The sequence below is a fragment of the Pholcus phalangioides genome, unplaced genomic scaffold (genome assembly GCF_987345545.1).
Source record: "Pholcus phalangioides strain wild (caught in Gottingen) unplaced genomic scaffold, Ppha-v1.0 ptg000009l_1, whole genome shotgun sequence".
NCBI lineage: Eukaryota > Metazoa > Arthropoda > Arachnida > Araneae > Pholcidae > Pholcus > Pholcus phalangioides.
In genome coordinates, this window is record NW_028301602.1 from 44,195,294 (window position 1) to 44,223,255 (window position 27,962).

General features: G+C 34.0%; 1 protein-coding gene across 1 annotated transcript; it reads right to left on the reverse strand.

Annotated features, from left to right (window-relative positions):
- On the reverse strand, positions 1–27,962 carry LOC149083142 (lysosomal alpha-glucosidase-like). Its single transcript, XM_089236285.1, has 18 exons — positions 27,176–27,962; positions 24,640–24,788; positions 24,167–24,332; positions 23,587–23,683; positions 19,999–20,237; positions 19,749–19,880; positions 17,133–17,243; positions 15,974–16,093; positions 14,935–15,137; positions 14,022–14,155; positions 12,070–12,221; positions 11,212–11,360; positions 10,076–10,160; positions 8,640–8,821; positions 8,408–8,496; positions 6,036–6,085; positions 5,014–5,157; positions 1–599 (listed from the first exon to the last, which is right to left on the reverse strand). Exons 1-18 carry the CDS (start codon positions 27,698–27,700, stop codon positions 540–542), a joined length of 2,787 nt encoding a protein of 928 aa, XP_089092411.1. The 5' UTR covers positions 27,701–27,962; the 3' UTR covers positions 1–539.

Genomic DNA, 27,962 nt, shown 5'->3' on the forward strand with positions numbered 1-27,962 from the left:
TATTTTTTCAAAATTTTTATTCTCACACAAAGCAATTAACAGACAATAGCACACCATGAATACATTCAAGCATACATGACATACGAGTATTCTTCACATAAAAAAAAAGTAATTGTCCATTTTCTTTCCTAATTATACTATGAGATTCTCTAAGAAATCAGTATGGTACTGTCACTTCATTGAATTTCTCGGCAATTTACAGAAATCATTTATCAATAATAAATTGATTACACAAAATCGATACTCTTGATTAAAGTCTGCTTTATGCAGAGCACAGCTAAAACGGCTTTTGTGCACACAGAAGATGCATATTCTTTGAATTAAGCTTCCCTGATTGTAAATGTACATGATTCAACAAAGAGTATTCCAATTTTCTTCTTCGCAAAATTTATCACACAACATCGTGAATCAGCTCTCTATTATTGTAATACTGAACTTTTCATTCATTAAAAAACTATACCTATACTTATTTAAAACAAACAATAATTAAACATAAATTTGTACGTGGTTTTTAGAGCTAAGGATTAGAAATCTGGATTTCACTTCCATGTGATGATGAAATCTTTCTTCAGCGACACATTAGCAGACACAGTTAAACACTATGAAAAAATTATTGAAAGTATATTTTTTGAAGGAAATTATTACAAATTTAAAAGCTGATTTCATGAATTAGACAGAGAAAAAATTATATGTATGTAGGATGAATTTCACCCAATCTACCAAATGAAATGAAGCGATATATGAGCTCACAGGGAGTATAAAACACAATAGCAACTCCGTTTAGAGTTTCCACCCATTTCTGGGTTATGGTGGATAGAAAGAAAATGTGTTACATCTGAAAAACCAAAATTTAGGATATGTGGATTTAAAGACGAGCTACAAACATTGAGAGATTGGCAAAGTGCAAAATCGAATTGTTGTCAAAATCTGTAACCAAATGCTCGTCGAATGTTCATTTTGCCAAAAGCCAATTTCAGAGATCTATTGCAAACAAAAGGCTAAATTTCTCCTGAAACAGAACACTGATATGTTTTATCGACTCTTTCAAAAGCTGGTGGAATGGAAAAATTTCTTGATAAATTAGATTCATTGTGGCTAAAAAGGTGTTTGCAGAATTGATAGTTACAGATTTTGGCGAAAATCCGATTTTGCACTTCACCAATCTCTCAGCACTTGTAGCTCGCCATTAAATCCAGATATCCTGATGGAAACGATGTCGACCTTTCAGATTTTTTCTGCTTTTTTGAAAAATGTGCTTAGTTTGAGCGTGGGTGTTTTGGGAACTTCACAAATTTGGATTTTTAAAGACTTTTTTCAGACTTGATGTATTTCCCTTATTATCCCCCGTAACTCGAAATGGTTAGAGATAAGACAGAGTTGTGATAGTGTTTTATGTTTCACATGGGCTCGTCTATCGCCTACTTTCATTTGGCAGATTAGGTGAAATTCACCCTGTATACTTCAGATCAATAAATAAATGTTATGAAAATGAATTAATATAATGGAAATATATTTTTCTTGTGATGAATCTATCACAGCAACAAACAAGGTATAAGAATCTAGTGGGGCCACGAAAAAAAAGAAAACGAATCTGGCAACAGTAAGAGAACTGGACACTGACTTGCCACACAGATACAACAATATGAATAAAGAAAAAAAAGTTTTGCCTCATTACACTATTTAGTACAAAAAAATTACAGGAATACACACATTTTTACAATTAATTTACAAAAGCCATAACTACTTCTCGTATACGTTTGTGCCTATGTTACAAGTCTGTGTTCAGTTCCCTCACTGTTTCTAAATTCACTTTCTTTACTGGCCCCAGATTTACCACATCCTCTTGGGCACCACTCTGGAAGGGCACCAAATCCAAAATAAAAGCACACAAATTTTTTTTTTTCTATCACCCAAAAAAATGTATGGGAAAACTATTTCTGTCTACTGAAGGATTTTTGTATATGTCTGGCCATGCACATGCCTTTTGAAATTGTATCTAAATGAACATGACTCAGGGTCCTTTAGGTCTCATGCCAGGGCCCCCGTTTTTATTGTACACACTAGTAATGTGTGCTTAAAACTATACTAGTAGTGTGTAAAAGAGTCTCACACACTTTTGTGTATACAGGGCGATTTGAATTGTTTGTCCGTAGGACTACAACCATTGACTTTAGAAGTATACTTTCAGTTAAAAAACATTTTCAAATGACATGCGGTTCTTTAAAATGTTTCATTTATTTGAGGTATCCTATACATAAAATTCGATTAGCTATTTATACAGTCCCCAAAAACCCAATTATGAAGTTGTTGTTGGTCATTCTCAAGACCAAAAAATCCCAAAAAACTCAATGTTTTCAAGTGCAATATTTGCAGAGATACTTGAATTGAAAGATCTGAGAAAAGTTGGGAAAGAACAGAATAAACTAATGAACAATGCTTCTTTCCCTTATATTCATACTATTCCTCCGCCAAAAAAACTTTTCCCCATATTTTTGAATTCAAATATCTTAACGAATATTTCACTTAGACAAGTAAAACTTTGTTCTGTTGGACTCAGGAGAGACGGGGCAAAAAAATTTCTCATTGGGTTTTTTTAGCACACTCGGGTTGTGTAAAAAGTTAATTTCCTTATTTTTTATGCATATGGCCCCCTCAAATAAATTACAACATTTTAAGAAACCGCATGTCATTTGAAAATGTTGCGTAACTGAAAGTGTACTTCTAAAGTCAACGGTTATATTTATACTTGTACACATTACTTTGAACCCATATTGTCAAAGGGTCCTGAAATAGGGGTCCCCCAAACTCTTTAATGGCCCGATTATTTTCGTATACACCTGACCTCACACATCCTTTTTGAAATTATGTTAGAGTTGCTCAGGTAAGCACCAATTGAAAATATTCCCCTAGATAACAATAAAAAAATAGCTTTGATAGATTGTATCAAAGGATGAGTTTGATCCCCTAAATGACCACAGAGACTAGGATTAGAGCATGATATAACATTAAGTAATTTTTAAAATTGAAATTGTCACGTTTTTTGCCAAAACAAGTTCCCATTCCATACCTGCTAGCTTTGTACTCATTTCGATGAATTCAAAACAAAAAAATTTCCAAATTTTCCAAAGTTATCAAGTATAATAATGGTATTAGTGCTATTAAATAGAAAAAATTAGCTTAAATTTGCTGAAGTGGACACATGCCAAACAAATTGTAAATAGCAGCTCTCAGTTTATTTGGTGCAGTAATTCCTTCAAATGCAAAATAGAGTTTAACAGTTGGCTGTTTGAATGACAAAAACAATAATAAAAGCACCAAATCACAAATTAAAGATCGTCATTCAAAATGCATGCATCTTTAAAGTAAAATAAATGGCATTCGCTATAAAACAGTTTTTAATTAATTTTAATATTAATTGTTACAGTAGGATTCCCAAATCCAGGCACCAATAATATCCGGACACTTCGGCTGAATATTTTTTCAACTGGAGAAGTTTTTTTTTTAAAACCGAAATTATGTTTTGGCCTTATTCTAATATAAATCAGCCATTTATTTCTTTTTCTTTTTTTTTGTACCACTTAGTGCTCATGTCCACTGTGATGTGATCTTCGGGTTTCTGGGAAAAAAGGATGGTACCTGTATATCTCAATGAATGTGATTAGTCCAAAAGTCAGCTTTGATCAAAAAAACATTTCTTTCTTCATTTCGCTGCATTGTACAATTAACCTTAGTGCTTTAGAACTTGTCAGCACTTTATTTTTTTCTGTGACTATCTAAGGGAATTTTAAGTGAAGTGTGTGAGAAAGTTGAACATTTGAGAAAGCCAGAACATAGAACATTAGTATGAATATTGAGTGGAGAACAAAAATCTAACATTTATGGAATCTCCAGAAACAAAAAATATATCCAGTAAAACCCCTCGGATGCGGTAACCCCTCTTTTATGGCTAAATAATAATTTCCTCTTGTGTAATAAAATTATGCATTTCAAACCCCTAACTCCTGGCCACCCCTCTTTTATGGATGAATTTTTTTGTACTGCTGGTGGCCGCAAAAAAGAGGCTTTACTATATATGTTACTGGCAAAGCACATAGTTAGCCCCTTCGTGAAGTGGCCAGCCCCATTGACTTGGTCAATGTTTAAAATTCTGGCTTTTGCTGGCCCCTATATATGTTGATTCCCCTATACATTCCTATATGCGTATCACAAAGATATCGATATTCAGATTCCTTTGCTCAGAGTTTTCATAGCTAACCAAAATTATTATGGTTAGTTATGGCTGATTATAAATGGCCATAATTATCACACAAAAAAATACACCAATGCGGCTATGACCCTAAATCATAGGGATAATCATAAGGATGTATAGGGATTGATATATAGGGGCAGGCTAAACCCTGGTGAAAGAGCGAATTTCAGACACTGGCCGGGTCAACTGGGCAGGCCCCTTCATGAAGCGGCCAACTTCTGGCTTTGGCAGTAACATATATATATTTTTTGGATAAGAGCAATGACTAAAAATTTCTTGTAAAGATTCAGAATTTTTTTTAATGGATAACTAGTAATGGTATGAAAATAAAAAAATTATGCTTAATTAAAAATTATTAATTTGTCCATAAAAGAAGGGTGACCGTTAATCGGGGGTTTGAAATGAATTCTTACATTATATAAGGGGAAATTATTATTTGGCTGTAAAAGAGGGGTGACCGTTAAGAGGAGAGGGGTTACAGTAATTTTACATGCAGTCAAAAATTTTAACCTCCCAATAACGGGCATATTTTCTCAGTCTCGTTAGTGGCCATTGTTGGGAGGCTTCACTGCATATAAATAACTTTTCTGAGATGGACGAAATGGAATTACTGCATTAGAAACTTATTCCTCGTTCAACATCAGAGTTTTGAAGAGGGGAAAAAATGCTAAAAATGGATATCATTAATCTATTGATTATTCACAAAATGTTCAATCAACACAAGAGGAAAATAAAAACTTTTATTACAAGGAAGTGAGACTAACCTGATACTTGTCAAACTGATATTGAGCAATCTGACCATTCACTAGGACTTCACTAGGACTTGCAGTAAGTCCACAAATTTTGACAAAATCTAGATCCATATTCACATCATACCCTGATTTTGATACCATGGAATTTAGGGTGTTCTATAAAAATTGAATGAAAAAAATAAACATACAACACACACACACAACTGCTATAAACATTTTCTCAAATATAGTCAAACCTTGATTAACCAGAGGGAATGGGATTGAAGCCACCCAGGTTAATGGCAGCTAAATGCTGTCACATTCGGTTCGATGAATGACCTTTTCTTCTCCTGAAACAAGTTCTTTCACCAATCAGTAAGAATATTTATAAAAAAAAATTAAGTATAACAAAATCTTCGAGCGAACTTCTGCCCTTCAAATATGTTTTGATACTTGGTGCAAACTCATCATCACACCACTTCTTGTGAATGCTTGAATTCATCCACACTAATTTTTGGCAATTTCTGTTTTTTTGGATGAAAAGAAGCTCAAGTTTCTCACCCCCCTGCTGAGTTTTCGACTATTCAAAATTGTAACCACTGTACAATATTGTTGGCCATCTCTAAGTCCCAGGTTTGATTCCCTCAAGCGGCACAGTTTTCTGTGATTTCCCCAACTTTGAGGCTCAAATGTAAGCCGATTTTCTCTTTGAAAAAAATCCCACCAGAGCGAGCAACAAACCTTACAACATCTAAATTGCATTCATTAGAACGCCCATTCATTGCCAATTATGTTCTAGAAGATACATGTCAGCACCTTCACATATACTCACAAATTTCAATATATATACATAAGTAGGTTCCAAAATAATTAATTCTGGCACAGCTAACCTCACTGGAATTGTAATGGTAGAGTAAATTCTCTTCTGTGACTGTGTTTAAGGTTGGTACTGTAGAGTCCAAACATTGTAACACCAGTTAACCTTGGTCTGGTTAATTGAGGTTGTACTGCACTATATTCACAGTTGTTTGATGTTGTGACTGTTATATACTTACTTCTTTAATTTCAAATCTGATAAGATTGTATAAATTGTGTTTATAAGTACCTGAAAAATATTAAAAATTTTATAAAATTATATTTTGAAAAAACTGCAATGCATTCTAATGACATTAATTTCAATCATATTTCCAAGAATTTTGTCTTCATGTTTTACATCATACATATTTATCTACAGTGTTTTCCCCAAAAATTGTGACCTAAGGGGCCATTCAAGTGTTACTTCAGCAGATTTTTAGCCATTTTTGACCCCCCCCCCCCATCAGCAAGTCAGCAAAACACAGACCCCCCTGTCAGTAAAATTTCGTCCGCAGCTTAGAATATTTCATATCTTCAAAAAGGGTGGTTTTGATGATGTAAGCAACCTTCAAACCCGCCTCCTCCCCTTGTCATCAAATCCAAACTCCCCGATGCTGACGTAATACTTGAATGGCCCCCTAACCAAAAAATAAGCCTTATTTAAAATTGTCATCCAGACAAATGCATTTTAAACATCTGTTGCTGTTATACGACAGTTTTACTGAATTATATTTTTACTTTCATTATCATTTATACATTTCTCTCAGTTATAAGACAATTTTCTGCACACTCAGTCAAGGATATAGCAAAGGCTATTCACTTATATGCCTCTCTCATTTATGCATTTTTTTCTTTGTTCTCTTACACTGACACATAAGTAAGAGATCACTGCATTATTGATATGTAAGTTGTTTGATAAGTGAGATAAATCTCTATGAGAAAGCAGCATGATCGTTTTCAAATTATTACAACTGTAAGTATCACTTTTCAAAACCTGTCATAACAAGTTAGAGGGCAAAGAGCTTTGTGGCTTTTTTTTTGTTCCAAGTTCAGGTTGTAGCAGTTATTCTGGAAAGGTATAATGATAAGTATCATGCAGCGAAAAAAAAAACCATTTTTATCTAAAATAGGTGCAAGCTGCCCAGATCAAAAAGCTGGGTTTTAATACGTTCAAGGGGACTACTATACATTCAATGCACTACCATTAAAGACTATTTATTTTTGGATCAACTAATTTAAACAGGTCGCACATCAACCAAAGAAGAAGAGCATCCCGGGCATTCGGTTTAGGCCACCACCCTTGAAATCATTGAATCCATGGTATCATCATGGAAGATTGCAGACTGAAGTTGCTCGAGGTAGCTGATGTTGTGCATATCTCAATAGAATGGGTTCACAATATTATGTGAGAAATTAAAAATGAAAAGCTTTGTCCAAGTGGGTGCCAGGATTGGTCAAGATTGATCAAAAGCACACAAAAGGCATTTCAAAAGCAAATTTGTCAATTTTGCCTCATAACTATTGAGACTTTTGGCATCAATTTTTGGCTGTGGGGAAAACATATATTCACCACTATATAACAGGATCAAAACAACAATCAAAGCAGTGGATGGAGAGTGGTGAAACAGCACAAAAAATGTGGATTTGTCTACTAAAAAAGTGATGAAAAAAATTTTTTTAGGAGTCTCAATGCATTGTCTATATATAGACCTTCAGCAGGGACTTAAATTTGGCCAAGGGAATTGGAGAACATTGTGCCATATTTCAAGCCGAGAAGAGTAGATGTGATCCAGGACCTAGCCTGGCCATCTTAGAGGGCTCACCAGAGCCACCAGGCTGAGAAGAGAGACGTGTCCCAACATCTGGGCTGACCAGTGACACGAAGGGCTCACCCAAGCCACCAAGCCTAGAAGAGTAGATGTGGACCTGGCCATCCATGGCAGAGAGTTCACTAGAACCACCAAGCAGAGAGGAGAGATGTGGTTCAACATCTGGACTGGCCCGTGTGGCCCGAGCCACCAAGCCTAGAAGAGTAGACATGATCCAGGACCTAGCCTGGACACAGTAAACAACAAAGGGCTCACTAGAGCTACAAATTCATAGGAATAATTCTGTACACTGGGAATTTTTCTAATCTTAACTTTTTAAGAAAAAACCTTTATCTACTTTTTTTAACGTGTTTTATATTCGTGTATTATATACGCATAATAAAGCACCTGATACCGCTCAGCACCGCTTAAGTTTTGAATCTCACACCTTCAAAGAAAAAAATCAAATGTGTTCATGAATGAAAAATATTTTTTTTTATAATTAATAAATCCAATGTTCCCAGTTGGGAATGTTGGTAATTAAAAGGCTAATATATGACTTGGTCTTATTTTCAGGGAAACACTGTATATTTATTGCCATGAATTCCTTTTGAGGAAAAACAATCAGTTTCATTTGAAACAGCAAACATTATAGATCAGTTGAAATAAATAATTTCTTTGAAATGGCATAAGAATAAGGTTACTGATCTGATGTAACATTTTGTGAAAGATAAATTATCGCTTATCAATCTGTTAGGATTTACCAAATGACTCCCCATCATCCCAATACAGTTCTCCACAAGCACTTTGCTCCTCATCCAGCCCAGCCAATAGATAAAATTTATTCAACCGGCTGAAATGGAAAAAAAAAATTGTATTGTATTTCATCCTGAAAAATTAAAAAAACAATAAACATAATAAAGGATAACGATGATAATTCCTATTTGTGGTAAATGAATGATGAACATTCATGTATGATAAGAAAGAGTAATAAACCTTTCTGTAGTAGTTAGGCTATTGTGTTGATGTGGTATCACATGCCCTCCTCTGAAAGCAAGATTAATAGAGTCCATAGGAGCAGGTAAAGTAGCAAAAGTACCGCTTTGTTGGATTCTCTGACCAGTGTAGTAGTCATACCAAACTGCTTTAGGAAAATATACCGTGATTTTGGTAACACCCTGTAAATGAAATTCAGTTAATGAAGCCTAAAATTCAATTTACAATATTATTATATTTGACGTGAAGGGGAGAGAAATGGTATTGAGTTCAGCGATGTGTGTAATATTTTCATTTAGACAAAATATACAAATACATAAGTACCACATCATCTAGTTTGAGAAAATAACTCCTCCAATAGGTGTACAACTCATAAAAGAAATATTGCAATGAAGATGCTCAGTTCATGAACTTCAGGTCGAAAATGACTTTTACAATGTTATTTAAGCCACAGTTATAAAAAAAAAAGAAGGAAAAAAATCCTTAAACATATTTGGGGTGACTGGGAATCAATTAAAATTTTTGACTGATTAATCAAAATTTTTTAATTGATTAATCGACCGATTAATCGAATTTTAATCAAATATTTTTTGTGACCATATAATATTAATAGATGCAATAAAAATATCATTTATATTCATTTCACTCACCTATTCGGTAGAGGTAAACATATACAGGAATAGGTTAAGAAATTAAGGCTGCCCGATTCAAGCAATTTAATATATGTTGAACATAATAATTGCCAAAACTTGTAATTTCTTTACTTGTATCTTATCGTTTTTTTAAAATGGTTATTTTTGGTTATTATTCACAGATTTCGAAACTACTTTTGATTATACTGTTGATTGTTTTTCTAAAAACTCTTCTCAAATGGTACTTGTGAGGTGATGCTTGCAAGAATACGAAAAACTACTGTTCATAGTGGAGACAATAAATGGTTTTGTCTTCTAAAACTCCAATCATGTTCAATTGGAAATTGAAATCATCAGTTTTCAATGAATTGGATTCGGTCAAAATACTGATTCAAATATTTTTTAATTTAGTCACTTATCCAAAATGTTCTGTATTAAACATGGTTTATGACATATCTAATCAGTTTTTTCCAACAAATAAAGTTATTCAAAAATGTTTAATACAAATGTTAATCAAATTGATCGAGTTGATTAACTCAACTAAAATTTTTAACTGTGTGATTAACAATTGATCAATTAACCTGATTAATCAATTAATTGTACCAGCCCTAATATTTTGGCAACGTCTGAAGTAATATAATGCACGAATCTCTCAAATAAGTGAGGTACCACCCTGGGATCCATTGCAAAAATTGTTTGTCTTAGTGTGTAATATCACTCTCATCTTAGGTGGTAGATTTCTGGACACAATGTATATAAGTCACCATTATCATTCACAAACTCCATGGTGATTCCTCCACTTACTTGGAATAAAGCAGGCATGATCATGAGAGCTGAACCCCACATAAACTGTTCATATATGCCATAAGTGGTCGGGTCGTCAACAAATCTGAAAAAAAAAGGGGATTAAAACAAATACCACTAATGGCAAGAATTTTAATTTTTCATAAATTATTTGACATTTCACCATGACAATTCCTCATTTTGTATAAATAGTAAACTGCAGTCTTTTCCTTTTTCTGATTAATAAGCAACTTGACCTCTATTAGAGGTCAAAATCAATTGATTGTAAACCTTATTTCAGTTCAGCAAGTGACATTTTTATTTAAAAAAAATAAATGTTAAAATAATTTTTTTTTAAATTATAGCCATTCTCTCTGACTCACTAACAGGATTTATTTTGAGTGCTGTAGGTTAAAATCACACCAATTTAGGAAATAGACAATGGTTCGGACAAAGGAAAGAGAAAGGTCTAGAAAAAGCAAAACTGATCTACATTTGCAAGTCGGAGAGCAGCTGTATAAATTATGGAGGCATTTTGCAATTGTATTTACAAGGTTGATTACAATCTCACAATAGACAGAGGGTGACAAAATTTTTGTGTAGATTTGGTTATAAACTATAAAAATTAAAAATAATTCTTGCATCATATATCAAAGTCGATGTCTGGTAAGCAAGAAACTTAATAATTCTTTAATTTTCCACTCTGCTTATTCCAATCTCCACACACACAGAGACATGATAAAGGAATGCAAAGTGCTTAGCAATCTACTTATATTTTCATTTAACTCATCTAATCTACGTGAACAAACATGCTTAGAATTTGACATTTTTGATAAATTGAGATTTGCTCATTAGCCAAGCTCAAACTATCTGAACATAGTTCACAAAACAAAAAGTATACCAAAATGCAGAGACTAGGTAAGGTTCACATCAGCCATTTTTTAGAGTAAATATTCAAGAATTACCAGGAGTCTGCCACTCAAGTTTCCCAACATGCCGGCTAATGTGAGGGAATACAATATTGCAAAAATTTTTTTTAGTATATAATAGTTAAAGATATGAGTAATTTATAATGACTTTACAGGACACTACCTCTAAAAAACCATAAGAACATTTTTTTGCTCAGTTACAAATGCAATGTAGGTAATTTAACGTACTCAAAGAACAGAGGTCTTGTGACAGTTTTTCCATAAGCATGACTCTCGTAGAACAAATAATATAAATAAGGCAGGAGTCTGTATCGAGTGGTTAAGGTATTCCTGGCAACTGTAACTACTTCTTCTCCCATAGCAACAGGATCCTGATCCTAAGTTACAAAAGAAACCATTAGGAAAAAGTAATGTATAAGAAATAGAATGAAAGTTAAATAAGATTTTACTCTATTTGAGACATGAATACCAATAAATTTCATCAAGACAAATCTCAGAATATACATTTAGGTTGCATTAAGTTACATTAAGTTGTTCGCCTCAGGGGAGGCAGGGCAACAACTTTTTAATTGGGTGTTTTAGGACAGGGTATCCATATAAAAGTTAATTTTTATATTTTAATGTAACTACACAACACTTTGCAAAATGAATGATGTATCTAAATTATACATATTATTTGGATACTTTTTCTAATTGGAAGTATGCCTCTAGGATCAATGGTTCGGCAGTAAAATGCAGCAAGGGGAATTACGTAACCCCCTGTATAATAGTTATAGATGAGCATTTTTTTTTCCTTGAGTTTATTTTTCTCAAGTTGAGAGGGGGAACACTCACTCAAAATCTAAAGAGAGCCTTCTCCTTGAAAAAAAAATGTGCCATTTCTAATGTCAATCATTGAAATGAAATATGCTGTTCAAAGATAAAAATATTTTTCTACCGTTTATGTAAGGAGAGATGAAGGGGAGAACAAATTCCCAAGCATGCTGCAGATACAAAATAACTACTTGGAAGAATTTTTGCTTATTTAAACTCGCTATCCAGGACCCCATGTAATGAATAATTCATTTTCAGAAAAAATTCTCTTACCATCTGGTGTAAGTCATTGTGGTTTCTTGAAAAAGGGTTGAAGGATCCGAGTGCTGTCCATCTAGCACATAGCTCTAGAGTAGTGTTTCCTCTGAAACCACAAATATCAGATCCCATCATTGGTACACCAAAGATGTTGAAATTCAATAAATCTATAAATATATAATGAGAGACAATTTCATTTTTCTTTTTGTCAAACGAGGATGACAAACAAGTATTACATACACCTTCACCTATTGACACAGCATGAGCCACATTTGAAATTTTACCGAGGCCTGTAGGCCATTCAGTTATGCAACATATACAGGTAATTCTCACGAAATTGAACAAAAAATGAGAAAAAAAAATTTATCAAAAGTAAATGCCGACCAAAAAAAAAATCTTAGGGATACTAATAAATGAAAATAAAAATATAGTCAGCATAAAAGTTTGCTCAAAATTCATGGTGAAAAAAATTGATCTAAGTTTAACAATGTTAACAGATAGGCATTTTGCCTATTTCAGCACTTTGATATTTATGCTTGACAAGCGCTTCCATCTATTTTGGTTGCTCATTTTCAACTTGGACAGGCACAGATACTTTTTTTTTTTGCATTTTTATTTATTTTATTTGTGCTTCTCATCCTTTTTTTTTCAATTTCATAGGGACAAAAGATTTCTAATTTGGGTTTTGTTTTGCTAGAGCATGAGAGGCACTCTCAAAGCAAAGTCTTCAAATGAAACAGCTTGATGTTGCAACCAAGAACGCTGGATTTTCTTTTTACCCTCCCCCCCCCCCCGCCCCATCGCTTAATTTATGATCGAACCTTTCTTATGGTTACCTAATGACGGGAGAAAGACATTTTTAAATGTTTGTAACACTGATAAAAAACTATGCATGTTGAAAACATGTGTTTTTCAGGAATAATAGAAGTCTTTAAACTGAACATATGCTAAAAAAAGTGAAAATAATTTTCAATTATATATTTCTCACAAAAAAAAAGTAGCCAGGAGAAGGACATTCCATGAAAAAAATTGCCACTTTTTTCCTGAATAAAATCTTAATTTATGAATTAATTTACAATTCTATGATTTGTAAAATCATAGATTTACAATTAGTATGATTTCAACCAATGTTTTCCAAGTGTCACAAATGGAAAAGAAAGCTGGGGGAAATTTTCATTTGCCTATGAACTATTGATAAAAAAATATTTAAAATTATAAAATAAGATAAAAAAAAGAAAGTATACTGATCCTAAAAGTACATATTATTATTGAAAATATGAATATATATTTTTGTTTTAAGATAAGAAAGTTATCATTTTAAAACTTGAAAAATGGACTTGGGACAGCTAGGAGACGGACATTTCCATAAGAAATGTCAATTTGTTGAAGCAAATTTTAAAAATCCATTGGCAAAAAAATTATAAATAGAAAGGCAACTTGTCAGAAACAAGAATATGTATAAAAAGCGATGAAAAAATAAGTTCTGTGCCAAATATATTTAATTTAAACCATTGGGGACACAATTTAAGCAGTTACGTCGAAATGACTCATATGCTATCAAAGAGCTCAGTGGCCCATGCCTTGAAGACCCCTGACCTATGCGAATAAAAAGCCAACTTGGACATGGTTTCTCATGGTTTTTAAAAGCAGTTAAGATAGACAATAATTAGTGTGTGTGCATGTGGGTATTACCCTAAAATATAGCAACACGAAAAAAAAAATTCACAACTGAGAGAATCATAAAGCAATATTATGATATTAGGTAACAAAATGTTGTAAAATAATTATTTTATCGGAAAATTATGTTTATTGATTTTCTATTGGTACAAAGGGAAAAATGTGTGATTGATGTGTATGCTAATAATGTGTGTTGAGGTATTATTTCTGTATCAATTATTTCAATAATGCACACAAATTTATATTTCAAGGTATACATAATGAGCAGAAAAAACCAAACTATTTCATACCGATTATAGAATAATGCATATCTTCCCAAGAGCTCATTATATCACCACTCCAGTGACCACTGAATGCTCCTTGAGAAGCGAAGGTAGACCTTGATATTATAAATGGTCGTTTGTTTGACATCTTTGTTAAAGCACTGAAAGAAAGGGAAAAAAATTACATCACACTTTCAGATAAGGAAAATGTGAAATCAGCTGAGATAAAATTACAGATATCCCTACCAGTAATCTTAAAAATAAGGTGCATTCAAGAATATGCACCAGTTTTCAGCGAAATTTAGATGAAATTTTTTCCCAGCTTACTCTTGCTTAGTAAGAAATAAACAAATATGGCTTTTTGTGGAAACACATCCAAAAAAATATTTCTATTATATTACAGGCGGATACTTAGACTGCCCATGTACCTTTTAAACATTTCTCTGAGGTACCCTGGAAAGCAAATTTGTGCATGCCGTAACGTGTTTAGTTCCAAAATGTATGCATGTATGTATGAGTCACATATAATGCACCTCATACACACTCCTCTGCAGAATTTCTAACAAATCAGTACATGCCAGAATGTGTGTGTGGGGCCCCAAATGCATTTATGTTGTCAGAGTTGTTCTGTGTTCTTGCTGGAGCTGCCATCTTTGAAACCAAGCACAACTCAGGTCTATCTTCCATTATAGCTGACATCTGTCTTCCATATTTTTGAAGTGAAGATCGTAAATGCTGAACACATGGAAATACTGACATACCAACAGTCCACGAAAAAATGATAATAATCATATCAAAAATCCTTCAACAAAACTGAAATATTCTCGGAAAATGATTCCAATGGTTCTCGCTCAGTAAAAAATATCACAACCAACATGACTGAATATAAATGGCCATGTGGCAAGAAGTATATTATGCAGGCAATAATAATTACACTTACTTAAAAGTAACAGCTGCTTCCATATATCCATAAGCATTGTGAGCACTATAATGAGGAATAGGTCCACTATGCATTGCAGTCATGCACAATGTACGAGATCTTAGAGGTTCAAGCCCCCCTGGTACATATGGAGGATTCTCTAGCGTAGAATTGGGACAGCCATCTTTTTGACCATCATAGAAATTTGAAGGCTCATTCATGTCCTACACATAGAAAATTTGTTTCTTCAACAATCTGGCATAAAAATTTTAGTTTTTTAATTTTTTAAAGTGGAACTTGTACATAGATTAATACAGTATTTTTCAAAGTGTGCGTCACAGCTTCTAGAGGCGTCACTAGCCTTTGTGAGGGACATCGTGACGAGGTATTGATGTTTGTGCCTATTTATGTTTTGAAGTGGTTCTTTTATAAGTGAAAACATCTACTACGTTTTCTGTGGAGATGCAGATGAACCATGAATTAGGTAAAGGAGCTGCGAGGTGACAAAAGTTTGAGACCACTGGATTAACATGTTTACAAATGTCATCGTATTAGAATAATAGAAGTTCAGCATAGCTACATTTATGAAAATTTCATGGGACTTTGTTGAAACTCTGTAAAACTGAAACTCAGTTGAAAATTACTTTCAATTGCTCCAACATCATAATTCAATTATACCTAACATCATTACTCAATTATGCCCACCATCCAGAGCCAGTTCTTGACATTTTTCAAGTGTAAGCGAATAATATTTTGGTGATAAAAAAAAAAAATCGCTCCTACCCTTCAGTTGGCGCTCTAAAAAATTGGCCCCCTTCAGCTAATGCCTTCTGCGGCTGCATAATCGCAGGATTCAAGATCCAGCCTTGCAAACATCAGCATGTTAATGTAATGAAGAAAAATACTCCTTTCTCTTTTCTTAGACATGTCACAATTGCAAAAATTTAATGTCAAGCCCTTGTGTTGTTCACTTCTTTTATGTTAAAAGAAAACTGAAATTAAATTTGAATCAAGATTAATAAGCATTCACAATTTTTTTTAATAGAGCAATATAACTCACAATCCACACTCCATCGAAAGGAATTTGATCATGCAAATTTGTGAGTTGTTTCGTCCAGTAATCATCTATAGCAGTATGATGGAAAAAATCGGGAAAGACAGTGCTCACCTCATTCCATACCTTAAAAAATAAAAATATGTATCGATGATAAAAATTAATTTTAAAAAAATTTCATGGCATTAAATATTCTCTACAAATGAAATTATTTGCATTCATTCTAAGATGAAGTTATAATGAACTTTAGCAATGCAAAAAAGCAAATCATTTGCTGATTTCATCTTAAGTAAGAGGATGCAGAGTAGTCTGGGTCAAAAATACATTAACTTTATCAAAGGATGTTCAAAGGAAAAAACTAGTTTGCTACTCATTCAGAAATTTTTTACACTTTTCATTACTTTTCATGATTTACACTTTTCTTTGTCAGAATCTTTTCTGATGCAGAGGTACAATTTCTACTTGTGGAAGAGAGACATGGCATCACACAAATACATATTAGTATGTTATAAACTTCCTACACCTTTCAGTTATAGCGCAAATCTCTCAGTGTCATTAAATGATATAGCTGCTCAGAATTAGCTGTAAACAGTAGGTTCCAGCCTAATTAGCCCTCATACACATAAAATGATCACAATGCTTGTTTATAAAGTGCATGACCATGAAATTTGTTAAAGTTTTTCATACCTAAAGACACAGTAAAACCTCGCTGCAACAATATCTGAAAAGTCCTAATAACTATAAACAAATTTTTTCCCATGTTATGATATTGATCTGTTCCATACTTTGTGAAACTGATAAAAATACCCAGATGATAAAATTATCTTAGATTCTAATTAATGGCATCGACTGTATCTTAAAATCATTTTTGCAATCGAAACCAAAAACCAGTGAGAAACAAATTTTTCTGAAATTTATGTAGACTCAATCAAACAGAAAAAGTAAAAAAAAATTAGAAATTAGTCACTGCAATTATTTATGAACAACACAATCAGTCAAGCCTGAAGTCTTGCACATATATTTCACAAGAGTTTTACTGATCTTTTATCAAATGAAATAATTGTTTCTAATTAAAAACAAATATCAGCTTAGCTAACTGAAGTATGTGTGTGAAAATATGACAGATAACTAGGAAAAAAAACGAGTGTATAAGAGAATTTCTCACTTTCCCAACAAATATAGTACCATCATTATTCTTGACAAATATGTCAGCTTTCACCCCATCATCATAAGGTGGATATGTACCTGGCTCTTCAGCATTGCTCACACCTGGATCCTGAATATAAACATAAAAAAACAAACGTGTACTGTGACAATAATCATCATTATGGTGCAAGGCCCATCTTGCATACAAGATGACACATGGTAACACAACATAATTGTCTGAAGACACCATTTGTAATTTATAGTGAATTGCACAATACTTTTTATTTTACGAATCTCACCTTACTTTTAATTTAGTAAAAATTTTAATAATAGATAAAATACCCTCAGAGATGACTTTAAAAAATACAAACGGCATTTCACAAGCATGGACATATATTTTTTTATCCTTGAATAATGGTTTTGACTGAAGAGTAGAAAAGAAAAAAAATGAAAAACATTATTGGATGAAAGAAAGTTGTAAAATATTTTATAGTTTTTAAATTTGAGATGTTTAAATGTTATCCATCCTCTTCCATCTTGTTTGGGGGTGGGGGGGGGGGGGAGAGACTACCTACCCTTATAACAATGTTTTTCACTTCTACAGCAGCAATCTTTGTGTTCTCAAGAATAATGAATTTTCCCATTTTCTTTTTCACAAACCTAATGGGAACTATGTCTCCATCATAAACTTTGTCTTCATCTTCCATCACTTGGGAAATAAAATATTTCCAACACCCTTCCCCCCCCCCTCCCTATTTGAACAAGAGCTAGGCAGGTCAAATCCTCTTCCAGTGCAAAAACTCCTGTGACAATACTCACAGCAAAATTAAGCAGAATTTCAGTAATTTTTGAAAATTCGTGATAATCTTAATTTGATCAATGAAGTGGAAGAAAAATGCTTATCTTTGCTCACAGCAACAGTAGCTTGAGCACCACACACGTTGTCAACATCACCTGACAATGGAGGAAACAGCTGTGTTTTAGAAGTAATACCAACATAACAAAAACTGAGCAGAATGTCTTTATTTACTAATTTTTTTTCTGCATAAAGTTTATCGCATATAATTGCAAATATTATACAAATGTGTTGATATGTATTTAAGTAAACTTAAAAATGGCAAAAACCTATGCTGAAAATATCTTGGAGCAGAATTCGAATTCCTGATGATTCTAATCCATGGACAATTCCCCCATTCGACATCTCATCCCCCATCTCTCATCCCCCATTCGACAACAAATAAATATACTTACAAACACAAATAAAAAATAAAAAATTAGTTCAGTAGCACATTACAGTGCATCATATAGTGCATCCATGCAGAACCATTATCATTATCACATACATGTTTCTTCATTTGAATTTTTTGCACTTTTTAACATAAAGTTCTTGCAATTATGTCATATACTCTAAATAGAAACATAATTTTTACATCTCCCTAATGCAGGTATTTCAACTTGCAAATGCAGGTGGACTTGAATGAAATGAAACGAAACAGTTTTTCTAAATTGCAATTGAATAGTTTCACTTACTATACCGTAGTTCTGTGAATTACGAAAATCATTCACACAATGTTTTTCATTTTACCAATCTCACTGAAGTTTAAGTTAACCTCTCCAGAGGCATTTACAAGATATATCACCTAACTTGATGCTTTATATTTCGACAATTACAAGATATCTTGTCTCTTTAAAACCCTCTTATTTTAACAATGACAAGCTCAAAGAGCTTTGTGAATTCCTCTTTTCTTAAGAACGTGTTTTCCATGTCCCCCTCCCAACCTGTCAGATCAACTGCCAGTAGGCAGAGTCTGCTTTTGTTCAAATTTTGATAACAGAGGAAAGAGATTGTGTTTGATAAAAACCTTTTTTTTCATTTCCCTTCAGGGAAGTATAGGAATATGTACGGTATAAATAATGGAAAAAGGATAGCATGTTATTTTTCTCAGTTTATTGTTCTCCAAATGAGGGGGGGGGGAAGAAAACGTTATTACCTTCACAAAATCAGATAAAGTCTTGGTATTGAAAAACGATGTGACATTTTACTGAGAGTTTGGTTATTTCTACTGCCAGTTATAATGTAGATCAGTGAAATTTATAAAACCACGGAAAGGGTCAACATTTAAATAACAGTTCAAACCAGAGTCTAATTTCACCTTTTTTTTATACAACTAAACATTAAATCAAAAAATTTTGCCTGGTATCAATCTTGCCACAAAATTAAAACTGTACTCAGTCAATCAAACTTGAGCATGTTGAGAAAACAGTGTCATAACAGGCAAAATAGAATTAAGTACAGTAAAACTTCTCTTTTGCAAACACTGATGGGCCAAAAAAATTCACCTGTAAATGAGGGATGACCGTTAATCAGGAGCTCCAAATGCACACTTTTATTATATAAGGGGAAATTGAAATTTGACCATAAAAGAGAGGTGACTGCATCTGAGGGGTGTCCATTAAGAGGAGATTAACTGTAATTGCCATTTCATTGCATAAGGCATAAATATTTGTCATGCACCACTAAAAATTGATTTTAAGGTTGATAAATTCAAAATCTTCTTACAAAAAAAACTTGGGAAGAAAACAGGAAAAACTTGGGGGAATAAAAATACAATTTATCTGTAACATTGAAGCTTACCAGAATGACAACATAATGCATTCCCTCTTTATGCAGCTCATCGATAAACTCAGGAAGGCCTTTATAAGCTGTATGGTCATAAGTAAAATCATTTCTTTTGTCCATGTAGTCAATGTCATTCCATTGCGTATCCTATTTAAATCATATACAAAAATAAGCAATTTAAAGAAATCAATTAAATAACTGAAAACTATTCTCATGGTCACATCGATTGGGAGGAGGAAAAAAAGAAAAAAACAAATAGACTCACAAATGGAATATTTGCATCTCGAGTTCTTTTCCAAACCTTCCTAGTTTCATTCAAAGAACCATACCCATATCTACACAAATGAAATCCTAAGCTCCAGTATGGAGGCATGAAAGGATTCCCAGAAACACCATTATACTGCTGAATAACTTGATCTGGGGCTGGACCAAAGAATATAGAAAATTCCAGATTGCCACCAATTGTTCTATATGTTACAGCTGGTGTAGGTTGAAGAATCACATCTGACAAAAAAAACCAGATTATTTTTTTATTTTACTGTACATAATAATATAGCGTAGCAGCATTCATATTATTTCTTTGTATAATTTTATTGCATTGAATTTTGCCACCAATTATTCATCAGCAATAGAATATTAACTTGTGAGAAAAGCACCATTTTTTTAACTTGGAAAAAACTACTGGATGAAACTACAGCAATACCTTGGCTAATGAATAATTCTGCTTACAATTTTTCAGCTAATAAACATTTTTTTATATTGGTGCACATGCTACCCTAAAACAGCCAAGTTGTGAGTTGAAATTTTGTGCAAATCAGCATCAGAAAATTACTGTCATTCCAGCTCGATTAATTCATTTCCACCTCATAATCACTTTCTCCAGATATATCCCTACTTCTCTTTTATAGAAATTTTTAAACCATTTCATGTAAAATAAAAGAACAAACTAAGAGAAAATGCATTAAAAAAAGATGCCTAGGCTTGAATGTTTTCAGCGCACATTGTAAGATTTGTGACACCAAACTGAATGGTCTGGATACACATTCTTTCAGTATAGGCCTAAGACTCTTAGCATCAAACTGAATGGTCTGGAATTTTTAGGGGAGGTTATCTTATTTTAATCACTTTATAGAGATACAGAAATGAGCTGATGAAAATCACAAATGGACGGGGGACAACTATGAATTGGAATGGGTTGAGTACTGAGTACATAGTTAAATATGAAAATATCTCCAGTTTCTCATCTTACCCGCTATGGTGGTCGAGTTGTCATAGTGGCAGACACATCATGAGGACTAAAGTTTGAATCCCACCATTACCACAGTGGTTGTTAGCTGAAGTTGGTTCTCTGTGGTTCCCAACATTGAGGTATGAATGCAAGCTGATCTTCCCGTTAAAAAGTCTCGCCACAGAGAGAAGCAGGCCTACGATGGTACAATTATTAAATCATTACACTTCATTCATAGTCAGAAAAATTGAGGGCAGATAGCAGCACTACATATAACAAGCATTACACAGAAACAAACTTCATGTTAGGTTTACAACACATACACATTCCAACATTCACCGATTCGTTAGAAGTTCCGCAGAGGAATATAGACGAGGTGCATGGGTGGTTTAATAGTAACACCTGATTAGTGGTCAACCCTTATGAACAAATTTTTTGTCACGTTGGTGCCCATCAAAGAGGGGTGACAACTAATCAGGGGTTTGAAATGCATACTTTTGTTATACAACAGGAAATTATTACTTGGCAGCAAAACAGGGTCGACTACATCTGAGGGGTGACTGTTAAGAGGGCCTTTACTGTATTCAATTATGATAAGACATCATCTATATTTATAGATAATGTTTCATCATAAGTGGATACAAGCTCCTCAATTAAGGGTGTGAGTATACATAGTGACACCAGTTCACATGGGACGATGTGCTTAAATCGCAGTGTGATAGAGTCTGAGTGTCTCTTGGTATTCATAGTGAATGGCGGAAAAGGGTAAATGTGTTAACCTTCACCCTCCCACCTACTATTACAGTAATACAATTTTTTTGACTAAACAAGGGGATTCACCTTATCATGCCTTCTTGCATCTGCCCATGTGTCTCATAATCCTGAGTTTAGTCAGTTTTAGTCATAAGTCAGTTTGTTTTTTTACTGTGCTTTTCTGTGTTTTATAAAACCTTTAAATTTTGGGTAGTACCAGAGATAAATAAAACAATTTTTCACAGGAACCAATGGAAAGTCATTTTGGCTAACAAAGATTTTGGCTTACGAATGTTATTTCAGAACAAATTATATTTATTAGCTGAGTTATCACTGTATTAAATTACTACTATAAATGTTGTTTGGCTGAAAGATTTAATACTTGAATTTTCAGTTTAGGATAAATTGGGCAACATGTTGAGACAACAATTGGTGTGCTAGGTACTGAGTGTGAGGGCTTTCTGGAAGTCTTAGTGCTATCTCCCCAGTTCAAATTAAAAAAGCACTTTCTGGGCAAGCATGTCTGTCAGGAACGAATGTGTTAAGAGAATTGATTCAGTTTTCAACTAAGCTTCGAAACAGCTTTTGATTCATGAGTGGATGATTTTATTTATCTGGTCTACTGCACTCAAATAATATTTTAAGGGAGAAAAAGTGAAGAATACATTTTTTTTCCTAAAACCTGATTTGACGAACTTTCGTTTTAACTGAGAGACGTCTCTTGTCCTCTATTAGTTTTTAAATCAAGGGTCTGCTGTGTATAAAAATACAAGGAATATATATATATATATATATATATAGAAGTATATTTTACAAAAAATTTTAATCAAACAAAAGAAAGAGAGATAGACGGCTTTTTCTTAGCCCAATATATCAAGGAAACACATCTTTTCGGGATTTTATGCCGAGGTGAACTCTCTGCTGGGAATCAAACCCAGACACTCTTGTATTCCTGGCAAACATGCTATCATCTACACCACCACTTCACCAAACACTAACTCTGGCCATATCGTTACATTGCAATTTACTGCCATTAATGAGATGGGTTGGAAATGAAGGTGCTGTCTATTGGTGGTCGCCTCAAGTTCGTTAGGGAAAATATCTTATCTATATTCTCCCTCGGATTCCAACCCAGGACCGTGACAGCAACCTTAATGGTGGTAGATGAGCATTTTACCACCATGTTACTCGGGCGCCTCATCTACACACTGGGGACATGACCCTGTCTTCCTTATTTCTTGCACTGGCATGAAGCATTGAAGAGTAGAGGCAGTAGTAGCCTTTCTTAACTTCAGTAAATGGCCCCCAAGTGGGACGATAGAGAGATAGACAGCTTTTCCTCAGCCAAGTATATCACGGAAACAGATACTTTCTGGGTTTTATGACGAGGTGAACTTGGAAAGAAAAGTCATCTGGTCTCTGCCAAGACTTGAACTTTTCTTTCAAAGTTCACCTCGGCATAAAATCCTGAAAATACCTGTTTCTTTAATATACTGGGTGTGAGAAAAAGCTGTCCATTTCTCTCTACCATCCCACTTGCGGGCCATTTGCCAAAGTTAAAATAGGTTACTAATGCTTCTACTTCAGCACCTCATACCACAGTGAGTGAAATAAGACAGAGTCATGTCTTCAGTGGTGTAGATGGTAATATGCTTGCCCAGAATGCAAGAGAGCCTGAGTTCGAGTCCCGGCGGAGACCAGATGAGTTTTTTTTTCCATGTTTACCTTCGCATAAAATCAAAAAAATATCAGTTTCCTTGAAGTAAAGAAAATTTAACCACATTTCTCAGTTTTGATTCATCTTCCAAAATGAGGTTTATTTTCCCTAAAAATAAATAAATAGTTGATAGGTTTGACCATTAAATGGCTTACCAGTGGAATGTGTATTGAATAGAAATATTCCATGGCTATCATATGTTTCTTCAACACCAAGGTAAAATAGTTGTGTCCCATACAAATTCCGATTTGCCTATTATGAATAAAAATTTATTTAAGCAAAAAAAAATGATTGGCATAATCTAATTAAATTAAGTCATTCAGTGGGCATTATTGATAAAAGCTGACAACTCCATAACTACTTCACATAAAGTATGGGTCATATGGTCAAGGTTCGGTGGGGGTTTTCAAAAGTTCTGTATTATTCTTTCTTCTTTAGGTGCTTTCTGTCTTGCGCCGTTACGAGATACCCTTAGTCAAAGGTAAAAATTCCCATAATAGTGTTTTCTACACTTTTCTTAAAATTCTTCCAGATTGTTCTGCAGTAGTACTCATTGTTCTGCGAAGTAAGTAACAGATTTTGGCATATTCTGCTTTAGGCAATCGTAGCGCAGCCATAAAGCAATCATTTTTAAAACCTAATGAACTAGATATTTCCTGCCTAAGAATCTGTACATCACTTATTAGGCAGGGTGTATTATAATTTCTTAACACTTCATAGAATAACTATGCTTACCACTGGACCACTATCTCGATTGAACATTGTCAAACGATTCCAATTGAGATCTTTTAGGAAAGCATCATAATGCTCTCCCAGGCCATATATGTACTTTGTTGGCAAAAAATTTGATAGTTGCAGAAACTGATTTGAATATACTAAACGCCGTAGATCAGTGCTGAATCTGTAATGTACAAAAAGAAAAGTAATAATGAAGTACATTTTTCATGTGATGATAATTAAACATTAATCGTCTAAAATACAGTAAACCTCTCTTTTGCGGACACTAAAAACACTACACTGCTGACAGGGCAAAAAAATTTGTCCGTAAAAGCGGGATGGCTGTTTATCAGGGGTTTGAAACATATACTTTTATTATATAAGGGGAAATTATTATTTGGCTGCGAAGGGGGTGTCCGTTAGGAGGGGTCTTATATATACTGTACTCTTTTTTTTGTCCCTCTACTTCACAAATACAAAAATATACTCACACAGCAATGCCAGATGATTTTCTTATCACAGATAGAGTGCCATTTTCCAAAAAGACTATTTTATATAATTTCTCATCACCTGCTGCCCTTTGTTTTGTCATCGGTTTGTATAATGGTACTTCCAATCTCTTTGAATCAGCATCTGTAATCTTAAAAAAAAAAGAAGCATGATTCGACATGAAGAACCTCAAAATGACAAACGTACGAAGCAATGCTACATTTCACTTTCATAAAGAAATGCTGTTCGGATGTAATCATTTGTAAAAATTGTTTGGTAAATTTAACACTAGAACAACAAGAATTTTGAACTACCTAAAACCGTTTCTCAATTTCTGAAAACAAGGCCCAGTAAAATGTTTGAAACAATTTGACGGACCACTGTGTTCTGTAATTTTTGTTTCAATTTGTTTTTAATACATTTTTCCCGGTTTTTTTTTCTACAATATTACTTATTTGAATTCACAATATTTGCTTAAGTCAATGCCAGGACATTTTCATAACATAAATTGTTGTGATAATTATGGTAAAAATTATAAATATTCATCTCATATATTTGTTAGGTTTAATGTTTCGCCCTAAATTTTTTTTGGAATCTTAATTACAATTGACGATGTACCATACATTATTTTACGGATTATTGTTTAAGAGAGATTCTAGTTTACCTAATTTTATTTTCTCAATGAAATATGGTCATCAGATCATTTGAATATTTTTTTTGTGAAATCAATTTTTGTTTACTGCGATTTGTAGTAGCCTCTTATTTCTACACCTTTCAGCAATTTGATCAGTAATTAGCAAGTTACACTTAAAGTAATAAATTGCAATTTTTGGCAAAATTTAGTGATATCCCATATTTAGGACCACAATTTTCTGCATTCTCCTTGATGATGTACGGTGAGCCTATATGTATGAAGATATAATTTCATTTGAACCCATATGAATATTATCAATATCAATTACAATGAATAATTTTACCAAGTCTGCCTGCAGACTATAGGTTGGAGAAACACTGACCTAGAATGACGGATAGCAGTGATTTTGACCGCAATAGGAAAAAAATTAACATCAATTATTTTTCTTCACCAAAACTTGTTAAAACAGTACGTTTGACTTATTTTTGCAAAAAATGCTTGTTCATGTACCAATTTTTTAACATTTTGGACAAAGAAAACATTTATTTTCTGGATATTATGCTGAGGTGAACTCGGAAAGGAAAGTTATCTTGTCTCCGCCGGGACTCGAACCTAGGCCCTCTTGCATACTACTGGGTGCTGAAGTAGAGGCATTAGTAGCCTGAAGTTAAGAAAGGCTATTAATGCCTCTACTTCAGCGCCTCACGCAACAGTGCGTGAAATAAGGAAGGCAGGGTCGTGTCTCCAGTGGGGCAGATGGTAGCATGTTTGCCCGGTATGCAAGAGGGCCTGGGTTCGAGTCCCGGTGGAGACAAGATGACTTTTCTTTCCAAGTTCACCTCAGCATAATATCCAGAAAATAAATGTTTCCTTGATATCTTGGGCTGAGAAAAAGCTATCTATTTTGGACAAAGTTGTGGACCCGTTATGACAAAGACTATAATCCCATGTTTTATTACCATAAAAAAGAGGTTTGACTATGACTTTTTGAGCGCTTGTAATTATGGCTACATGGCAGCATTTTCATTTGGTAGTCCACAGACAAGGTTAGAAGTATAATAGTGTTCGGGAAATTTGCAGAGATCGCATGTGGAGAATGAAAAAAAACTGTGAATAAAAAATACCAAATCTTGAATAATGTTAAATACATACCTTCCATTTTAAGAAACTGAATTTTACATACACCTTTAATTCAATTTTGAACAAAATTTCACTCCATGCAGAGCAAACACAAATGTCACATACACAGTGAGAAACGCCTATATAATGATACTCAAGGGAGTCATGGAAACCTATCATTATAAAGAAGCTATCTGTATTGATGGAATATATTCACACTACAGAAAGTGCATCGGGACTAGAGATTAATATCGTTATACCTAGGTATATACGATTATCTGAAGGTTTCAACAACTGGCTGATGCAAAGATTAATTCAGGAAAGAAATTCAACTGCCTCTGTGGAAAATCAAACCCGTGTCATCCCACTATGTTACAAAGGCAACCAACCTATTTCATTAGAGCTCACGCATGCTGAACGTGATTGCACAAGTGACTGACAGCACACATACAAATCACTTAAGTGACTGACAGCACATATACAAATCACTCGTGACCTGAAGCATATCTACAGATCACTCAAGCGGCCCATAGAACATTTACAGATCAATTATTTGGTTCGCGACATGTTTTCAAACCAATGAAGTGACTCTCACTCTTCTAAAGGTTGAGCACACTTGCCATATTGCCGTAAGGGGTGCTCTACGTTTGATTATAAGCACAGGCAGCGCTCGTGACTCGAGAAAGGTTGAAGAATCCTGTTGTACACGGTATCATTATACAGAATTTCCACGGAATTCACAAATGCATATGATAATGTCATTGGTATAATATAAAGCTACAAACTTTTATATGAACACTGTTCTCGTTGTAACCGTCGACGGTCACTTTAAGATTTTTAACGTCATCAGGAAATCCCGAAGGGATTACACGAGTCAAATAACCTTCATAGCCGTCAGAGGTTTTCTCTATTCTATTAATAGTATAACCCACATAATCGTTCGGGTAATAGCAATAGGGTATGCCCAGAGGCGGGTAATTAACTGATCCGTCCGTCTCGGCAACGACGTGGTAACAACAACCTCTATCGAGGCACTGCTCTTCGGTCACCGGAGCGTCGGGATAACAGTCAAATTTCTCAGTCGCGTTGAGGACACAGTTGGGTTTCCGCTCCACTGACCCTTCTTCCAGCGGTTTAATCTCCAACACCGGTGAATCATCGCCGTAAGTGTCGGTCAAATAATAATAATACACAACCGTGGAAACACTCAAGGCAATGAGCAACGTCGCCGATAACGCAATTAATAAATTATTTCCTTTCTTCGCCTTCTTCTGGACAATTAAGATATCCGTGTCATCCTTAGCACCCATTTTGACAGTATATTTATCCACGGCAATGAAATAACGGCCGATATAACTTCAAAAAAAAACTGCCAGCAGCTGAGTTATCAGTCAATTAATCTACAACCAATGAGAATCCATTTACGAATACAAATAGAACAAATGATATCACAGTGGAGGACAATCAATAATATTGATAACGCGTTAAAATATATCCGATTTCATAACTTTTTCCATCCCGCCGATATCTACGTAGGTAAACAAACAAAAACAAATCACGTGTTTCAGGTAT

Excerpts from the sequence above, each read along its gene's own strand:
- LOC149083142 (XM_089236285.1), bottom strand. The coding sequence starts at position 27,700 with ATGGGTGCTAAGGATGACACGGATATCTTAATTGTCCAGAAGAAGGCG. Across the intron at positions 23,684-24,166 it reads ATCGAGATAGTGGTCCAGTG|GCAAATCGGAATTTGTATGG; the intron begins GTAAGCATAGTT and ends TATTCATAATAG. Across the intron at positions 16,094-17,132 it reads GTACTATATTTGTTGGGAAA|GTATGGAATGAGGTGAGCAC; the intron begins GTGAGAAATTCT and ends TTATTTTTTAAG.